The 15992-nt window shown below is 32.0% G+C and overlaps 1 protein-coding gene across 5 annotated transcripts; it reads right to left on the bottom strand.

Annotated features, from left to right (window-relative positions):
• Window positions 1-13242: 13242 nt before the first annotated feature.
• LOC124420097 lies at window positions 13243-15538 on the bottom strand. 5 transcript variants are annotated; one of them, XM_046951949.1, is made up of 3 exons: window positions 15384-15514; window positions 15144-15318; window positions 13243-15092 (listed from the first exon to the last, which is right to left on the bottom strand). In XM_046951949.1, the coding sequence occupies exon 3, from the start codon at window positions 14810-14812 to the stop codon at window positions 13883-13885; it is 930 nt and encodes a 309-aa protein (XP_046807905.1). In that variant the 5' UTR covers window positions 14813-15092; window positions 15144-15318; window positions 15384-15514; the 3' UTR covers window positions 13243-13882. The 5 variants fall into 4 exon arrangements, with proteins under 5 accessions (XP_046807905.1, XP_046807906.1, XP_046807904.1 ...); XM_046951950.1 differs by having other exon boundaries at window positions 15144-15314; window positions 15384-15427; XM_046951948.1 differs by lacking the exon at window positions 15144-15318 and having other exon boundaries at window positions 15384-15538.
• Window positions 15539-15992: the final 454 nt, after the last annotated feature.

A 15992-nucleotide genomic window follows, 5' to 3' on the forward strand; every position in this document is an offset into this window, starting at 1 on the left:
CAAACATGAAACACCCTCATACACTACACAACAGGCTTGCACAAACGTAAAATACTGGTAAGTTTGTCAAGCCGCTTGTGTAGTCTATTTGGCCCTTTACGTATTCGGTATGTATTTTATAATTACAATAAAAAACAAACAAAAAGTAAATAATATATTAAAAATATGAACGAAAAGTGCAAAAACGATTAAAAATTGGAAAAAAAATATTACAAATATTACAGAGTAATCATAAAATGTAGTTTTCGGATTAATTTTAGAAAATTTTATTCAAAAATTAATTTCATAATTTTTTTAATTTGAAGTATGTTAATACTCAGTATTGAAGTTTGAAAATACCTTAAGTAAATATTTTCTAAATTTATGAAAACTACTAAAATACTTTAAATTACATAATTGTTTAAAATTAGCTGTAAATTGTAGATCTTTTTGTAGAAATTAATTTTTTATTAAACACATAATTTAATTTTAATAAGCTAAGATATGAGAAAATCAATTACCTTCGATAAAATAAAATATAAAAAAAATTAAAATATTGGAAATGGCAACACTAAGGGCACTTCAGACGATCAGACTTTACGTACGTAAAGTCTAATGGATAAGTAAAATAAAATTTTATCCGTGTAACAAAAAAGAGACTAAAAGTCGTATAATTTATATTTTTTGTGTTTACACCATATGCCAGCGTATTGAGAGGCAGATTAAAAAATCACCACTACACACTATTGTTTTTTTTTAATGAAATTGCACTAAAAAAATATTTGTAACATACAAAAATATTGGTCCAATACCCACCTTAAAGTATACCGATCGATTCAGAATCATTTTTTGAGTCGATTAAGACATGTCCGTCCGTCCGTCTGGCTGGCTGGCTGTCCATGTAAACCTTGTGCGCAAGGTACAGGCCGAAATTTTCAAGATAATTTGATGAAATTGGGACCAATCATGTTTTTTGGCACAAGGACGAAGCCTATTGAAAATGGTTGAAATCGGTCCATTATTTCACCTAGCCCCCATACAACCGTACCTCCCGATTTGAACTTTTTATGCTATAATTACGTCAAATATTCTGCTATCTCTCTAAAAATTGGCACAAATAAGTTTTATATAAGTATAAATAATACTGCAGATTTTCGTAAGGATCGGCCTATATTTGACCCTAGCCCCCATACAAACCCCCCTTCAAAAAATGACTTAAACGTCTAAAATTGACTTGTAACCATTTGTATCGCAATGAAACTCAACAAAACTGTTATTTAGAAATATATCCTTTTCCCAAATTTACCGAGGATCGGCCCATATTTGACCTATATAAAGCCTCATTTAGAAATTTTAGTTTTTTATCAATAAATGGCTTAAATATTTTGGAATTATGGTAATATTCAACATAAAAGTTTCTTTACAAAAATAAAAATTTTATAAAAGTAAAAATTGTAAAAATATACTCATGGTGTAGGGTATCATATGGTCGGCCATGCCCGACTATACTTTCCTACTTGATTTAATTTTGAATATTAAATTGCACTACTATAAATTGGGAATATTTATAAACAAAATATAAACAATGGACATAAGGATGATAATTTATTCACTTAGAAAGAACATTTCAAATTAAAATGTACAAAAAAAGTATCAAATAGGAATGAACTTATTTACATTCATTGTTATGTATTCTTGAAAATTATTTAGGTTGTATGTTGTTTTTGTAAATTATGCTCTTGTTTTTGTACAATGGACATAAGAATGATAATTTATTCACATAGAAAGAACATTTCAAATTAAAATGTACAAAAAAGTATCAAATAAGAATGATCTTATTTACTTTCATTGTTATGAATTCTTGAAAATTATTTAGGGTGTATTTTGTAAATTACGCTCTTGTTTTTGAAGTTGTGTTTTTGTTTTTTTTCAAATTACGTTTGCAATTTATGAAACAAAGTATTCAGAACAATAATAGCGTCGACGTCTGGTTTAAACGATTGGTATAAAACAATAACAAAGTAAGATGGAAACAGCTGTTTCACTTTTTTTGTATGGGTTTACATAAAAATACATCCTAGATATAATGAGACCCGCTTGTTGAGACGATCAAATTTTCCATCCGCATTCTCCCTCAATGTGTGACGGTTTTATTACATATTGCGATCCCATCCGTACTCTTCTTCAAAAATTTTTTGACAGATCATATTTCTTGCGTGATCGTGTAAAGAGACGGGAATAAGATGCAAAGGTGTTTGCGATAAAATATATCATTGTACAAAAAATGATCTGGTGTAGACCAATATTCGATCGGTGTTCTAGAATCAAGTAATTTTGTTAGATTTATTTGCGAGGATTGTATGCAATATATAAGAAATATGGATCTCGTGCTGGGAGAAATACAAGATGGGATACGAATAAATAAACAAAACCTAAAAGAATATAAAAGGGAATTTGAATCATCATTAAAGAGCAACGAAAAAAAAGCAATTATTACTGGCAATTGAGAAAAAATATGAAGAAAGACTTAAAATTATTGATAACACTCAAAAAGCTTGTGAAAAAATGTACAAGAAAATGTAAATGTGTAATGTTGCTTAAAATGCCATGATTGCCAAACAAAAGAATGAGACAAAGAACAAATAAATAAATGTATTAATTGTATTAGAATGAATAACAGATTAAATATGGGGTTAGATGACAATCATCAAACGAATAATAAAGATTGTCCGGTATACCAAAACAAATTGAAAATAAAGAAAAAAACCTAGGCCTACATGAATAACCATTAAAGTTTATTCGTGGTGCATACACAAATGTGCATGGACTAATAAAACATTTTAATTTAATTGAAATAATGGCTGAAAGTGGAAATTTTGACTTTATAATTTTATCTGAAACACATTTTACTAGCGAACATGAAAGTAGTGAACTTATATTACCCAAATACGAACATTTAATATCATTGTCTAGTGCTTTTAACTCTTTAGTAAATATTGAAAGTTTATCACTATCTGGAAAAGTTAAAAATATTTCATTCAATTTTGGAAAATTAGTTATATTTTGGGAAGAAATTTGATCACTCAAAATTACTAATTAGCATGCATTATTTGTGATATATTTTTGTCTTTTCCCTGAAGCACAAGGTTCAATTTATTAAAATGTTGCGTTACGTCAGCAAGGAAGGCTAAGTCAAGAAAAAGAACTGGGGATTTCAAAGAATTTAAAATGCATGTGTCTTTAGGGCAGCCCTCGGACTCTAAAAAATCCAATAGATCTTCTCTTATATTAAAAGGACGTTCCAAACATTTTCCTCGACTTTGCCATCGAACTTCGGTACATAATAAAATGTCAATAATCTGCCTCAATTTCTTTCAAGAAGGCAACCAGTTTTCTATGAGTGTGAGCATTATGTCCTCCCCTAATTCGATTTATAATTTTAATTGCTGTTTTCATTAATTCATTATTACCTACCGTTTTTGAAAATAGTGCTTGAAACCTTGGTTTCGTCCCAACATTATGGCAGCACCATCTGAACAAAAGGCAGATAACTATTCTTTATCTATAACAGATAAAGTATGATCGGTAAAGGCATCATAAATGGTAGCACCAGAAACATTTCCATAAATCGGAATCACTTTTAATATTTCCTCAAACGACTACATCAAATCCGAAGAAAAACACCTAGGTCACAATCCGGCCTGTTGTGCGCTCCTTATCATGAGAAAAAAAGGGAACTGAATGAATTATTTGTCAGTGTTCAGAAACTCAGTTTCCTGAACGTATTTCCTAAGAATCTTCCAATCAGAGTTAGTCAGGAATGTTAGTTCCGGAATAACATTACATTCAAGATAATTGGATCTAACTTCGACGAACGCCCGGCATTGGCAAATAAATGGTTTTGCGTTTGTCAGGTTAACTGCCTCGAGCTCTCTTCCCTTTAAAGCTATTACATTCGCTTGGGCTTGTACCCATGACCTTACCTCTGGGAGAGTATTCAGTTCATGCTTTCTTACAATCCAATACGGTATTAGATTTAGTTCTATCTCCTGATATCGCCCTAATTGCCTTCTGGCTGTCGGTAAATATATTAAGCGTTGTGGGCGCCATATTTATTCTAATCCAAATTACGCATTGCGTTATTGCTCGCACTTCCGCCTGGAAGCTTGTGTTATGATTTGGTAAACGGTGGTATATTTCTGCTTCTGGATCTTCAATATAAAACCCCAGCCCCACTTTATCCCCCAATTTAGAGCCATCCGTGTAACAACGGATTTCTACTGGTATTTGCTCTAATGTTCCGCTTGACCAAGACATTTTATTTGTGATCAGCGTTTCAAAGTTTCCGGCTATACTGTGTCTGGTATACGATTAGACACGTCCGTTGATTGCGAATAACCTTCCAATGTGTCCATTGATGACGAGTCCTATAACCGCTTTTGGCCAGTTCGCCTAAAGTAAAGAGCCGTTCGGCTGTAAGCCCCCCCCCCCATATCTTAAATATGTTTCAATAGGTGGAATATCTAGCAACGTTTCTAGACCCTTCGTTGAAGTAGTACACATGGCACCACTTATACCCAAGCAGCATGGATATTGCAGTTTTTATCTAAAGCAGTCCACCAGACCAATTCTGGCTTATGCTTTAAAAATACAGCTCTTCTATACAAGTAATTTGGAACCTTTCCCTTTAAAAGTATTACGACATCGTCTGCATAGTCTACAGGTCTAAGTCCTTTCTCGGTTAGGATCTTTAGGAGGCTATTTATCGTGGTAACATATATATATAAGAGTGCCATGAAAATGCCATCCGGCCCTGCAGCTTTATAGCTAGCTCTGGCCCCTTTAACCATATCAGATGTAATAACAATTTCGACTATAGATTCTGGTTGGACATGAGTTTTGGATAGGAACTTTTTATTTTCGATACGTCATTTACGCTATCTACCTGTTCACAGAAAAGGTTCCAGAAGTCTCGTTTGACTATACGAACAACATTCTTGTATTCATCAAGTTTACTACGATGTCCGGTGTCCGGTTAAATAGTTTGCGAAGAGTCTTACCAAAGTTTCGGATCTCCCCAATTACCCGGGATTCACTTGGGCAGATCTCCGCTCTCACAGAGGGCAGCTGTCGTCAAACGATTCAACCAAGGCACTTGTGAGCAATTCTACTTTAGCGTCTATGTCCTCTTTATTTCGACATTAAAAAGTGTCCTGGCATAAAGGGTTCTTTAGTATAGAACCGAACATTGTCCAATTAGTTTTAGACTTATTCCGAACCTTTATCGGCTTTGGTGGCGTCCTTAGTATTTTGAATCTTATGTACCGATGGTTAGAAATGAGTGCTCGTCCAAAACTCTCCAATCCTGAACTTCTTCTCTGATTCTATTGACGAAGGTAGCTTTATTAACTGAGTTCGATGTGATCAAGTCTTTAGTATTAAGGAAATCCATGAGGGCTTATCCTCTTTGATTGGTGTTTGTACTACCCCAAGCTACATGGTGGGAGTTGGCATCACAACCTATTATAATTTTCTTATTTCAGCTCCGACGTTGGTGGTAGTGTCGGAGAATCGAAAGGTAGGTAAACAGGTGCAAAGTATATGTTGCCACGACCTTGCTTCAGCACCTTTTTGTTTTTGTGACATAAGATACATATTCTCGGTCGAGACCCTGTATCAGCGTAGAAAAGTTGGAAACTTACGTGATTTAATCCAGAAACCTTGTTGCGAATCGTCCAAGGTTCCTGGATTGAACCTATATGTATCTTGTCTGTGTTAATTTTAGCCATCAGAGCGTTGGTAGCAGTCTCACTCCGATTGAGGTTTATTTGGATAACCTTAGTCATTGTCATCCATTTACATTTTCTTCTAGCGAGTTGGTGATCACCTCCGGGTAACCTAAAGTGGTTATTGATGCAATGGGTACTATTGATAGCACTGCGGGGTTCTTATCAGGCATATGAAGAGCAGTCGTTTTAATTGACACTTTCCTTATTTTGGACAGCACTGCTGTTCTGTCTTCTGACGAGTGAGTGATTTCCTTCTCATTTGACTCCTCAAAATTATCAGTACTAATGATGGTTTGGGTTTCGTCTTATACTACGTTCACTCCTTCGTGTTTTTTGAAACACACCATGTTTTTAAATTTGACTCGTTTTCCCATATATTTTTCAAGTTCAAAAACATCTCAATTCGACATGTCTTCTGGCGAGTGAGTGATTTCCATCTCAATTTTATCATTTGACTCCTCAAAATTACTAGTATTTGCTAATGATGGTTTGGGTTTCGTCTTATACTACGTACACACCTTCGTGTTTTTTGAAACACATCACGTTTTTTCAAAATCAATTTAAATTTGACTCTTTTTCCCATATATTTTTCAAGTTTAAAAACATCTCAATTCGACATGTTTAAATATAAAACACATTATATTTTTTTCGTACTTTTGTTTAATGAACACAGCTAGAAAAAAAGTAATGTAAGTAATAAAAATTTAAATTACAAAAACTATTAATATTGTTGTTGAAAGATTTTTAATCAGTTTTAATTTAATAAATACATGTGTTTAAATATTAAATTTAGTGTAATTTAAGTAAAAATCTTAATTTTTAAGACAAAATGTTTAAGTCGGAAAAACATTTTAAAGCAAACAACACGATAATTTAATATGTGAACGGATGTGTTTAAACTCATTGAGTTTTTCTAAAAAAAACACGTTAAAAACATGGATATGTGAAAGTATTATGTGTTTTAGTGTCCTTATCGGGGCCAGTTTTAACAGCCCTTTCAATCGGCGTCCTGCCAATTTTGGAAAGGGTATCAGCACCTTCTTTTGGCGAGTTAGTGGTACCTTCCTTGCTTTTAGAATTTAATTCCTTTACATTATCAGTAGTAGCTACTGATGATGTGGTCTTAGGTATTTTAGTGGCTTGTTGTAACAGCTCTTCCAATCGGCACCTTCCCAATTTTGAATATGAAAGCTTTATTCTTGGCAAGACTTGCCATAAATTTCTGGTCGATACATATTACAAATAATGTTCCCTCATATTCTTCTTCCTTGTTAAAGACGTCCCATTTTTCCACGGCCAGCTCAGCATTTTGACCATTAAGAATTTCCAGTATATGTTCATTACCCAGTTTACTGCCAGTCCCAGCTTAGCGCCGTCCCAGGGAGGAGGGATACTTTCCACCAAGTTCTTTAGGGTGCTAACATATTGTCATTGTCCCGCCCTAGCTGATCACACAATGGGCCTGTTAGGTAGCTATTTTCTGCATGACTTAGCGGATATAACGGAGGTAAATATCCGAAAGATAGATTCCTATATTCGTGCGATTGCGTGGTCTACTATCTTATTGTTTAACAGATCTTTATTGGAATGTTGCCATCGTAAACTGCATAGCAGAGATCGTCCCGGAGTCTTCTACTGGCAACTTTGGCGTAAGATGGCGACCCTTTTCCACTGTCTAGCCTCTCTTTTCTCGTTTTTCGGGGCTTTTCTGGATACCAGATCTTGCGAGAAAGTCCGATTTTTCCGTTGGAGTGTCGTTGGATTGACTAACTATGATTTCCTGAAGTATTTTGTTCAACTTCCTCCTCTGTGCTCCAGATAGTATATTCTTAGTAGGTATTTTAGCTATGCTATCACTCACCTGTTTCTCAATTTGCTCAACTTCATCCTTTTTGGGATTTGATATAATGGTGATGTTATTATCATCTGAGGATTCAGAGTCGGCGTTCTCCGAGAACATTCTTCTCTTTCACCCCTATGTTTTGCCAATGGCATGCTGTACACTTGACGCATTGTCCACCACGAAGGCCAAGGTACCCACCTCTGTAGTAGTATTTTGCTCATGGTTGCAGGATGTCGACCGTGAGCGTGATTCGCTAGTGGATCAACACTAGCCGCCGATACTGGGTTTTTTAGGCCCTGTACCGTAACTTTCATCTTTTTATTGTCTATGTTGTTTTTTTCAATTATTTGGTCCGTGTTTTTTTGGATCCCAGGTGGTGGACGATCTGCCCTTCCTCTGCCTAAGTCAAACTAAAACTGGGGGAGAACAAATGGTTCATCACCACCCCCTATCCGCCACCTGGGGACGCGCTCGGTAGGAAAAACTTTATTAATATTAATTTCATTATAAATTCCAGCATTTTTTTAGATGAAAATTTGCTTTCAATATTTTTAAAAGTTGAATTCTGTCAATTCCACTTACTATATGTAAGTCTCGGTGACAGTTTTCGCAATGGCTTTTAAGACAACTTGCAACAAACAAGGCATTCGGCCTCTTTTAATAAATTTAATGAAAATACAATTGTTTGCCCACATATTTAAGTATTTTTCAATTAATATTATTTACTGTAACAAAAATTATTTAAACAGATATATACAACAAATATATACATATAAATATGTGATCGCTGCCTCTCATAAAAAATGAGCTGAAAAAAACATGCACAACAGGCCTACATTGTTCAATAGTGTTATACAACGAAATGATATATTTGTATTTTTCTGTACTGAGAAATAAAAAAAAGGTTGAGACCTGCTTTGTTGATTGTTGTCTAACAAATGAATCAAGGCGAACTCAGATAAGGTGGTATCAGATCTGCAACAACAACATTTTCCATGTATTTTGTTTTTGCTTTTGGTTTTCGTAAATGTCAAAAACCATAAGTACGGCGAATTAATTTGATGAAAAATTTTTATATTATATTAAAAAATAATCATAAATATATTAAAAATTGTGAGGAAAATATATTCTGAATTGAATAATGTTTGTTTCCATTGAAAAATTCTATTGCGGCAGCTTAATTTGCAAAATTTAAGTAAGTGCCTTAAGTTGAGTAAAACTTAATTTTTGTGAAAAATATTTATGAAAATATTTTATTACGAAGAAATGAATATTTGTTGCGAATGGATAATTCTACTCCGGCGAAGTAATTTTCAATATTTGGCCATAATGTAGCAGCCGCCGAACGGGTAAATACCTCATATGAGTTTTGTTATATAAAGCGTTCCGGAACAGACTTTTTTTAGTTAATATCTTTATTTACATTGTGTATATATAAAACAATATTGTTCAATTTGTTAACATTTAATAGATTTCAAAATTAACGTAGAAGTCAGTTGTTAATTCAAAATATTAACGAAATTTTTCTCTGTTTAACGGACATTTTTAAATATAAAAATGTAAACAATAACAAACATTGACAGTTAGGAAAACCAGGCGAATTAAGAAAAAATTATCAGCTGATTGATTAACACCACCTTATATGAATTCGCCTTGACGGCGAATTGGCTATCAGGGAAAATTTTCAAAAACAGCTGACAAATAAATCAAAGCGAATTTCTATTTAACTAAAAATGTTTTTAAATTTAAATCTGTTTATATATTTTTTTGCTTAAACTTTTAAAGCTTAAAAACACAAAAATATACCCCAATCACACAATTCCACTTTAATAGCAAAATTCACATATACAAAATTTAATCATACCTTTTTAATTTTTAAAAGATTTATTAACTTTAAACTTATTTTTGGTATGATAAAATCATTGTCTTATAGGGTCCATATATGGAGGCTAGGGTCAAATATTGCCTGATATCTGTAATATTCCCAGCATAATTTAAAGGTATATATAACCGACTTCTGCAAAATTTTATAGCGATTGATACATAAACTTGATATTTATTAATGTTTTAACTATATCATATGGGGGCTAAGTGAAATCATAAACCGTTGCCCATAATTAACACAAAACAATATTTGCATCAGTAAGCATTTTTAGAGAATTTCATCACTCTAGCTCATATCTTTCGGAACTTATCCGGTTTTCAACAAAAAGACTGACTTACAGACATCGCTAGATGATCTTATAATCTTATAAAAGTATTTATTACACTCTTAAATTTCAGATTTATACAAATTATATAAAGATATACACAAAAAATATTTTTTTTTTTAACAGAGATATTAGACGTAACCGCCTCAACATTGTTTATATCATAAAAACTGGTCTCGGCAAAAAAAGACGTAAGCGACAAAAAAATCGAATATAGCGTCAATATAAAATCAAAACAAACTGCATCCCATATTTTAGATGTAATAGTATTTATTAACGAAAAGGGCTCGATATTATAACAAAATTGTTTAAGTGTTGATTGGATTAAAAAAAGTTCTTTATATATATATATATATATATAATATATATATATATATATATAATATATATATTTATATATATATATATTAATATATATATATATATATATATATATATAATATATATATAATATATATATATAAATATATATATATATATATATAATATATATATAATATAATATATGTCTACACGGTTGTCAGATCTAACAATATTGTCAGGTAATAGTTTGTAATTTAACACGATTGTCAGAATTGTTATGTGCAAATTCCAAAATTGTCAAAAAATAGATTTTACGAGAAAAATTTTAATAAAATTTTAAATTTTATCAATCTATGGATATGTTACCAAATGAAGAAGTAGTGGCTATTTTAGCTGCTTACGCTTTAGAAAATATCAAGGATGAAGAGGAGCCAAATAAGAAACGACGCAGAATATTGGTAAAGAATTGGATACTTCATCGACAGCAGGAGGATTTTTACGCAAAAATGCATACAAAACTTCGTGCAAATGAACCGGATTTATATCGTCGAAAAAATAGCAACGACGTAGAAAAAATTCGAGTTTTTGGGAATTAAGTGGCAACGCCACAGGAAAAAACAAATTGATAGACCTGGTTCACACTGGGAAACTTTTGTCGAAAAACTTTTGATTCTGGTGGGAGAGAAAGAGATAGTTGATATTTGTTTCTCTTTCTCTCACACACAAAAATCAAGTTTCTCAAAAAAGTGTGAACCAGGTTTTAGCTAACTGCCGGTCCACACTAGGAAACTTTTTTTGGGGTAGTTTCCGTCATAGAGTATATAGAGCGGAAACTCTGCTGTCAAGGACCCAAGTCTGTTGTCAAAAACCTAAGTCATTGAATGTAGTAGTAGAAAAACTTATGATAGTATTAGTATATAACTCATATTTTAAATAACCCAACAAACACATAATCAAACGTTTTAAAAATGCTATTAATTTTATTTAATATTAAACGTTAACTGTTCTTTAAAAGAGAAACTGATTTAACGTTTGACATTTTCACCACAACAATTTTTATTTATTTTTTAAATTTTACATAACTTTGGCAAAATAAACAGATGTAGGTGACCTAAAATCAAGAGAAAACGCTCGTCATTCTTACGAGTATTTGGGTGTGGCGAGGTCCATATACCCTTGATTCATTCAGTAACCTATTCCTTTGACACCAACTCTTCCCTGTTTGCCAGGATAATTTGATGCCACGGAGCTAAGTTTCCATCTTTGTCTTGTCCCGGTTATTGTAGTATTCCATTTGGTATGTACATGGTGGCTGCGGTTTAAACCCGGGAAGAGAATATTGGTTAAAAGACTGGTGCACGATAAAGTCTATAATTCGGGATAAGTTCGGTACTATAGCTGAGATAACAGCATTGGAAATGAGTTGGTGTCAAATGTATATCATACGGGATGGATGTAGGGTTATACGGACCTTACTTACTCAGATGTTGGTCTCAATGAGTGTGTGGGTGTGCAGAGTTGAATGGTGATGTATGTAAAGTATCTTATAAATGTGATACCAATGAATTTGCCTTCCATGTCAGGGTATATTTAGGGTTTACTCTTTCCGTACCAGACCACAGTGTATCCACTGATTACGTCTGTAGGTGCTATTGCCGAATCACACATTCGTTGTTGAAAATTAAAGTAATGTTTTTGCATCTCGGTAGTTAAGCAATGGTCAGAGATTAGGTAGCTCGAGTACATTAGTAAAGTTTAAGGAGCACAAAGTGGTGGTGGTGAGTCGTCTCAAAAGCTTACCCAGTGGTCTTATAAGGCCAATACGACAGGTGTTCACTTATGTATCTGTTTTTTTTCGGCAACAGCACCGAACTTATACAGAATAGATATAACCCGTAATTTTGTGTTTAAACTACAGCCATCCTGAAGGGACCACTGCAATAACCGGGACAAGACAAAAAATGAATATCCAGACGAATACGAAAACATACGTTTCCTATCTATCTAAGCAAAATTACTTGATTTCAAATTAATAAAATATATGAAAAATTACTTAATTTCGAGTATATTTTGATTGAAATCCCCAAATTACTTAATTTTGTTTGGTCTGAATGGGCTATAAGTTCAAATAGTAAAGTGTCGACTTTTCATGCATATACGTCGGAAGTCCATGTTTTATTTTAATTATGAAAATTGTATTATTTGTGGAAAACATAGTTGCATCACTTAAAACTATTATATTTTGAGTAGATTTTAAAGAAATCTAGGTACGAAGTAGATTTTGTTTTGTATGGGAAATCTACTTTAATAGTAGATTTTGGAAAAAAGAGAAACACAAAACAAACACAGAAAAATTAAAATGTCGATAGAATTTTAAAAAATTGGAAAACATAAATGAAAAGTAAATTTAAATTAGAAGGTTAATGTAATACTTAATATATATTTTTTATTCCAAATGGAATTCAAGTAAATTTTCAATATTTTCTTCCAGGAAACTTTTTTTAGGAAACTTTTTTTAGGAAACTTTTGATTTTAGTGTGTGAGAGAAAGAAATATCAACCATCTCTTTCTCTCACGCACAAAATCAAAAGTTTCTCAACAAAAGTTTCCCAGTGAGTACCAGGTCTGCCAATAACAACACATTGCTACTTTCGCTCTGCTACTCTTACTTTGCTGCTCTCCCACTGCCTTGTTTTTATAAAGAAGAGTACAATAACAAAATGTACCGTATGATTATGTATTTTGTTTTTTGCAATTTCTGTCTGAGCATGAAAAAAATCTCAATTTTTTATGAAACTTTCAGAGGTTGTCTCGGATCTCCGGTGTTTATGGACCGATTTTGCTGAATTTTAATAGCGATCTTCTTGAAAGCATGTCTAACAGAATTATTGAAGATTTGGATCTCGCCGATATCTAGAGTTCTCTAAAAACTGATTTCAACAAACACACAGACTTACAGACGGACATAGCTTAATCAACTCCGCTACCTATAAGCACTGCTGCCAGATTTTTTTCAGCCCTCATCACCAAATCCATTTTTTATCCCCAAAAATCCCCAAATCTGTTATATTATCCCAAAAAAATCCCAAATACGATTAAAAACTTTTTTTTTTTCATTTTTAATTTAAAAATTTATTTATTTTATGTGCACATATGTATATAAGTACAAATTAATGTCGAGTTCAATATTACCATATATGTATGTACATAAAAGTACACATATTACTTTTAATAAAATAATTCAAATTCATTTTTATAAACTACCTAAAGGTTGTTTACTCTAGTCAAAATAAAAATTGATTGATTAGTTCAATATTTAATAATATAAAAATTTAGTAATTAATAAGACTATTGGCCAATAATGACTATTTCAAAAATTTCGTTATCAAAGTCCTCCGAATCATTAGCTTCAGAAATTTTATTGTACATTGTATTTGAGTTAAAAAGTTTCAACATTTCAGGAGATGGTTCGAACTTTTCACAGCAAACAGAATTATTTGTTATATTTATGTTTAGTCTAAGAAGAGCTTCTAATAATTCATATTGCATTTTATTTCGTATTTTTGTTTCGGTAAGATTCATTATTGAAAAAACGCGTTCAACGCAAGCGTTACTTGTTGGTACACAAAGAATATTTAAAACAAGTTCAGCAAGCTCTTTAAATGGTTTAGAACCTCCAGAATCTTTGTAGCAATAAACATTACTCCAAAATACATTTAAATTTTGTCCAGACTCTTCTCCAAAACAATCGTTCCATTTTACAAATGGCATTTTTTCCATTGCTCTTCATATAAGTCTATTGGGATATTTGCCTTTAATACTGGTTTTAATATTTTAGCAATAGAAGAAAAATTGGGTTGGTCCATTGGATTACAGCATATACTTGGAGAAAATTGTTTATATGTTTTAAAAAACATCATATTTGTTTGAAAACGTTTTAACATTTGAATCACAAAATTTTTCAGATATAAGAAGCAGGTTTTTCTAATTTCTGAAGATTTTTCTATTTGAACATTAAAATCGTTTTCAAAATCACATCCAAAATCCATATTGTCTAATGGTAAAAATGATGTATCCACATCTAGAACCTCTTTTATTTTTTTCCAAATCATTAGTCTATTAATAATTTGGGCTGTTTTTTCCGCTTCTGTTGTTGCTATTATAGAAAAATGATATTTCAGTTCTACCCACTGTTCAAGAACCCTTTTGACTGCTAGGCCATGAGAAAGCCATCTTGTTGGGGATATTTGAACCAGCTTTCTAAATTTATTTGAATCAGTGCCGGTGTTTATTAGATCAAACACTCGCTTGTACTTTACACTTCTTAATGGGCTATTGTTAAAATAATTAAAAATTTCTCTTACTAGAAATTCTAAATCAAGCGGAAACTGTTTGGAAGCCTCTGAACAACACAAATGCAACGAATGATATGAGCACTTTACCAGAATTAAGTTGGAATTATCATTTTTTAAAAGTGTATACAGACTTTTCCTTTGGCCGCATAAATTATTTGCTCCGTCTGTTCCAATGGCTAAAATGTTTTTCGATTTTAGTCCTACTTTATTAAGATATGTAGTTAGACCTTCGTATAATTTTTCAGCAGTCGCCTCTTCCACCAAAAACAATCCTAAAAAATCTGTTATGATGTTGCATTTTTCTTTGTTAAAGTATCGGACACAAATACTCATCCACTTATTGTTGGAAATATCCGTTGATTTATCAACTATAATGGAGTATATAGAATTACCAATATCATTCACTAATTTTGATAGAATAACAGGTGCAATTGTATATTTGATAATTGCGCTGCATTTTGTGCGGTGCAGGCGAAGTTTATCAAACTCCTTTATGGAAATGATTTTAACATATTTGTGAGGTGATCCACTGAAGAAATTGAGGAATGTCTTGCAGTAAAAATGGCAATTTTAATATCCATAATTTTTGAGTTCGTTGTAACGGGTATTGTACCTGCAATAAATATAATAAATAAAATCTTTTTTATATTCGAAAAGCAATTACTATATTTTTCCAATGTATTTTTTGCATAGAGATCCTCGAATTTATTTTTATGTTTTGAAGTTTCAGCATGTCTTTTGAGATCTTTTTTTGTGATTTGAAAGATGTCTTACAGGCAACACACCAGGAAAGATTTCTGGATTAGTTGTAATTTGGTATGATCGTGGGGCAAAACTGACTGATTTCAGCCAACCGGAAAACAAATATTTAAAACTTTATAAAACTATTTATATATTTACTTACCTTGCGCCCAATCCTCGGTTTCCCAGGAATAATTATGTTTTTTCTTGCTAGTTTCGTTGCTTGCCGACATTCTTAACGACTTTCAATTTTGCTTTTCATATTCTTCTTTTTTCATATCAACTATTCACAAAGAATGATAATACAAAATTTTAGGCTTGCCATGGTAAAATTTACCAAAAGAAAACTTTAGGCTTGCCAGAGTAAAAATTCTAGAACTTTTATGTTTTTTAATATTATCTATTATGATACTAAATCTACTTTAAATGTAAAAAAGTGCATTTTTTATCCTCAAAAACTCCCCAGCAGTTTTGGTTCATCCCCCAAAAATCCCTAGATCCCCAAACAGAAAAAAATAAATTGAAAAATATAAATTTTTCGCTAAAATAGATAGTTTTAAAAGCACGATTTTTAAATACTATTTATTTTTTTGGGTAAAAAATATTAGCAATTTAATGTATTTTTCTGTAAAAAATCGTATAAATTTTAATTCTAATTGCACCAAATTTGCAGAATGGTTGGAAAACATTTCAAATTTATTAATTTTTTAATTATTTGGCAAAAAAGATTATTATTGAATGAATTATTTAAGTATGAAAGTGTGGACAAGAA

The sequence above is a fragment of the Lucilia cuprina genome, chromosome 5, assembly GCF_022045245.1.
Source record: "Lucilia cuprina isolate Lc7/37 chromosome 5, ASM2204524v1, whole genome shotgun sequence".
Lineage (NCBI taxonomy): Eukaryota > Metazoa > Arthropoda > Insecta > Diptera > Calliphoridae > Lucilia > Lucilia cuprina.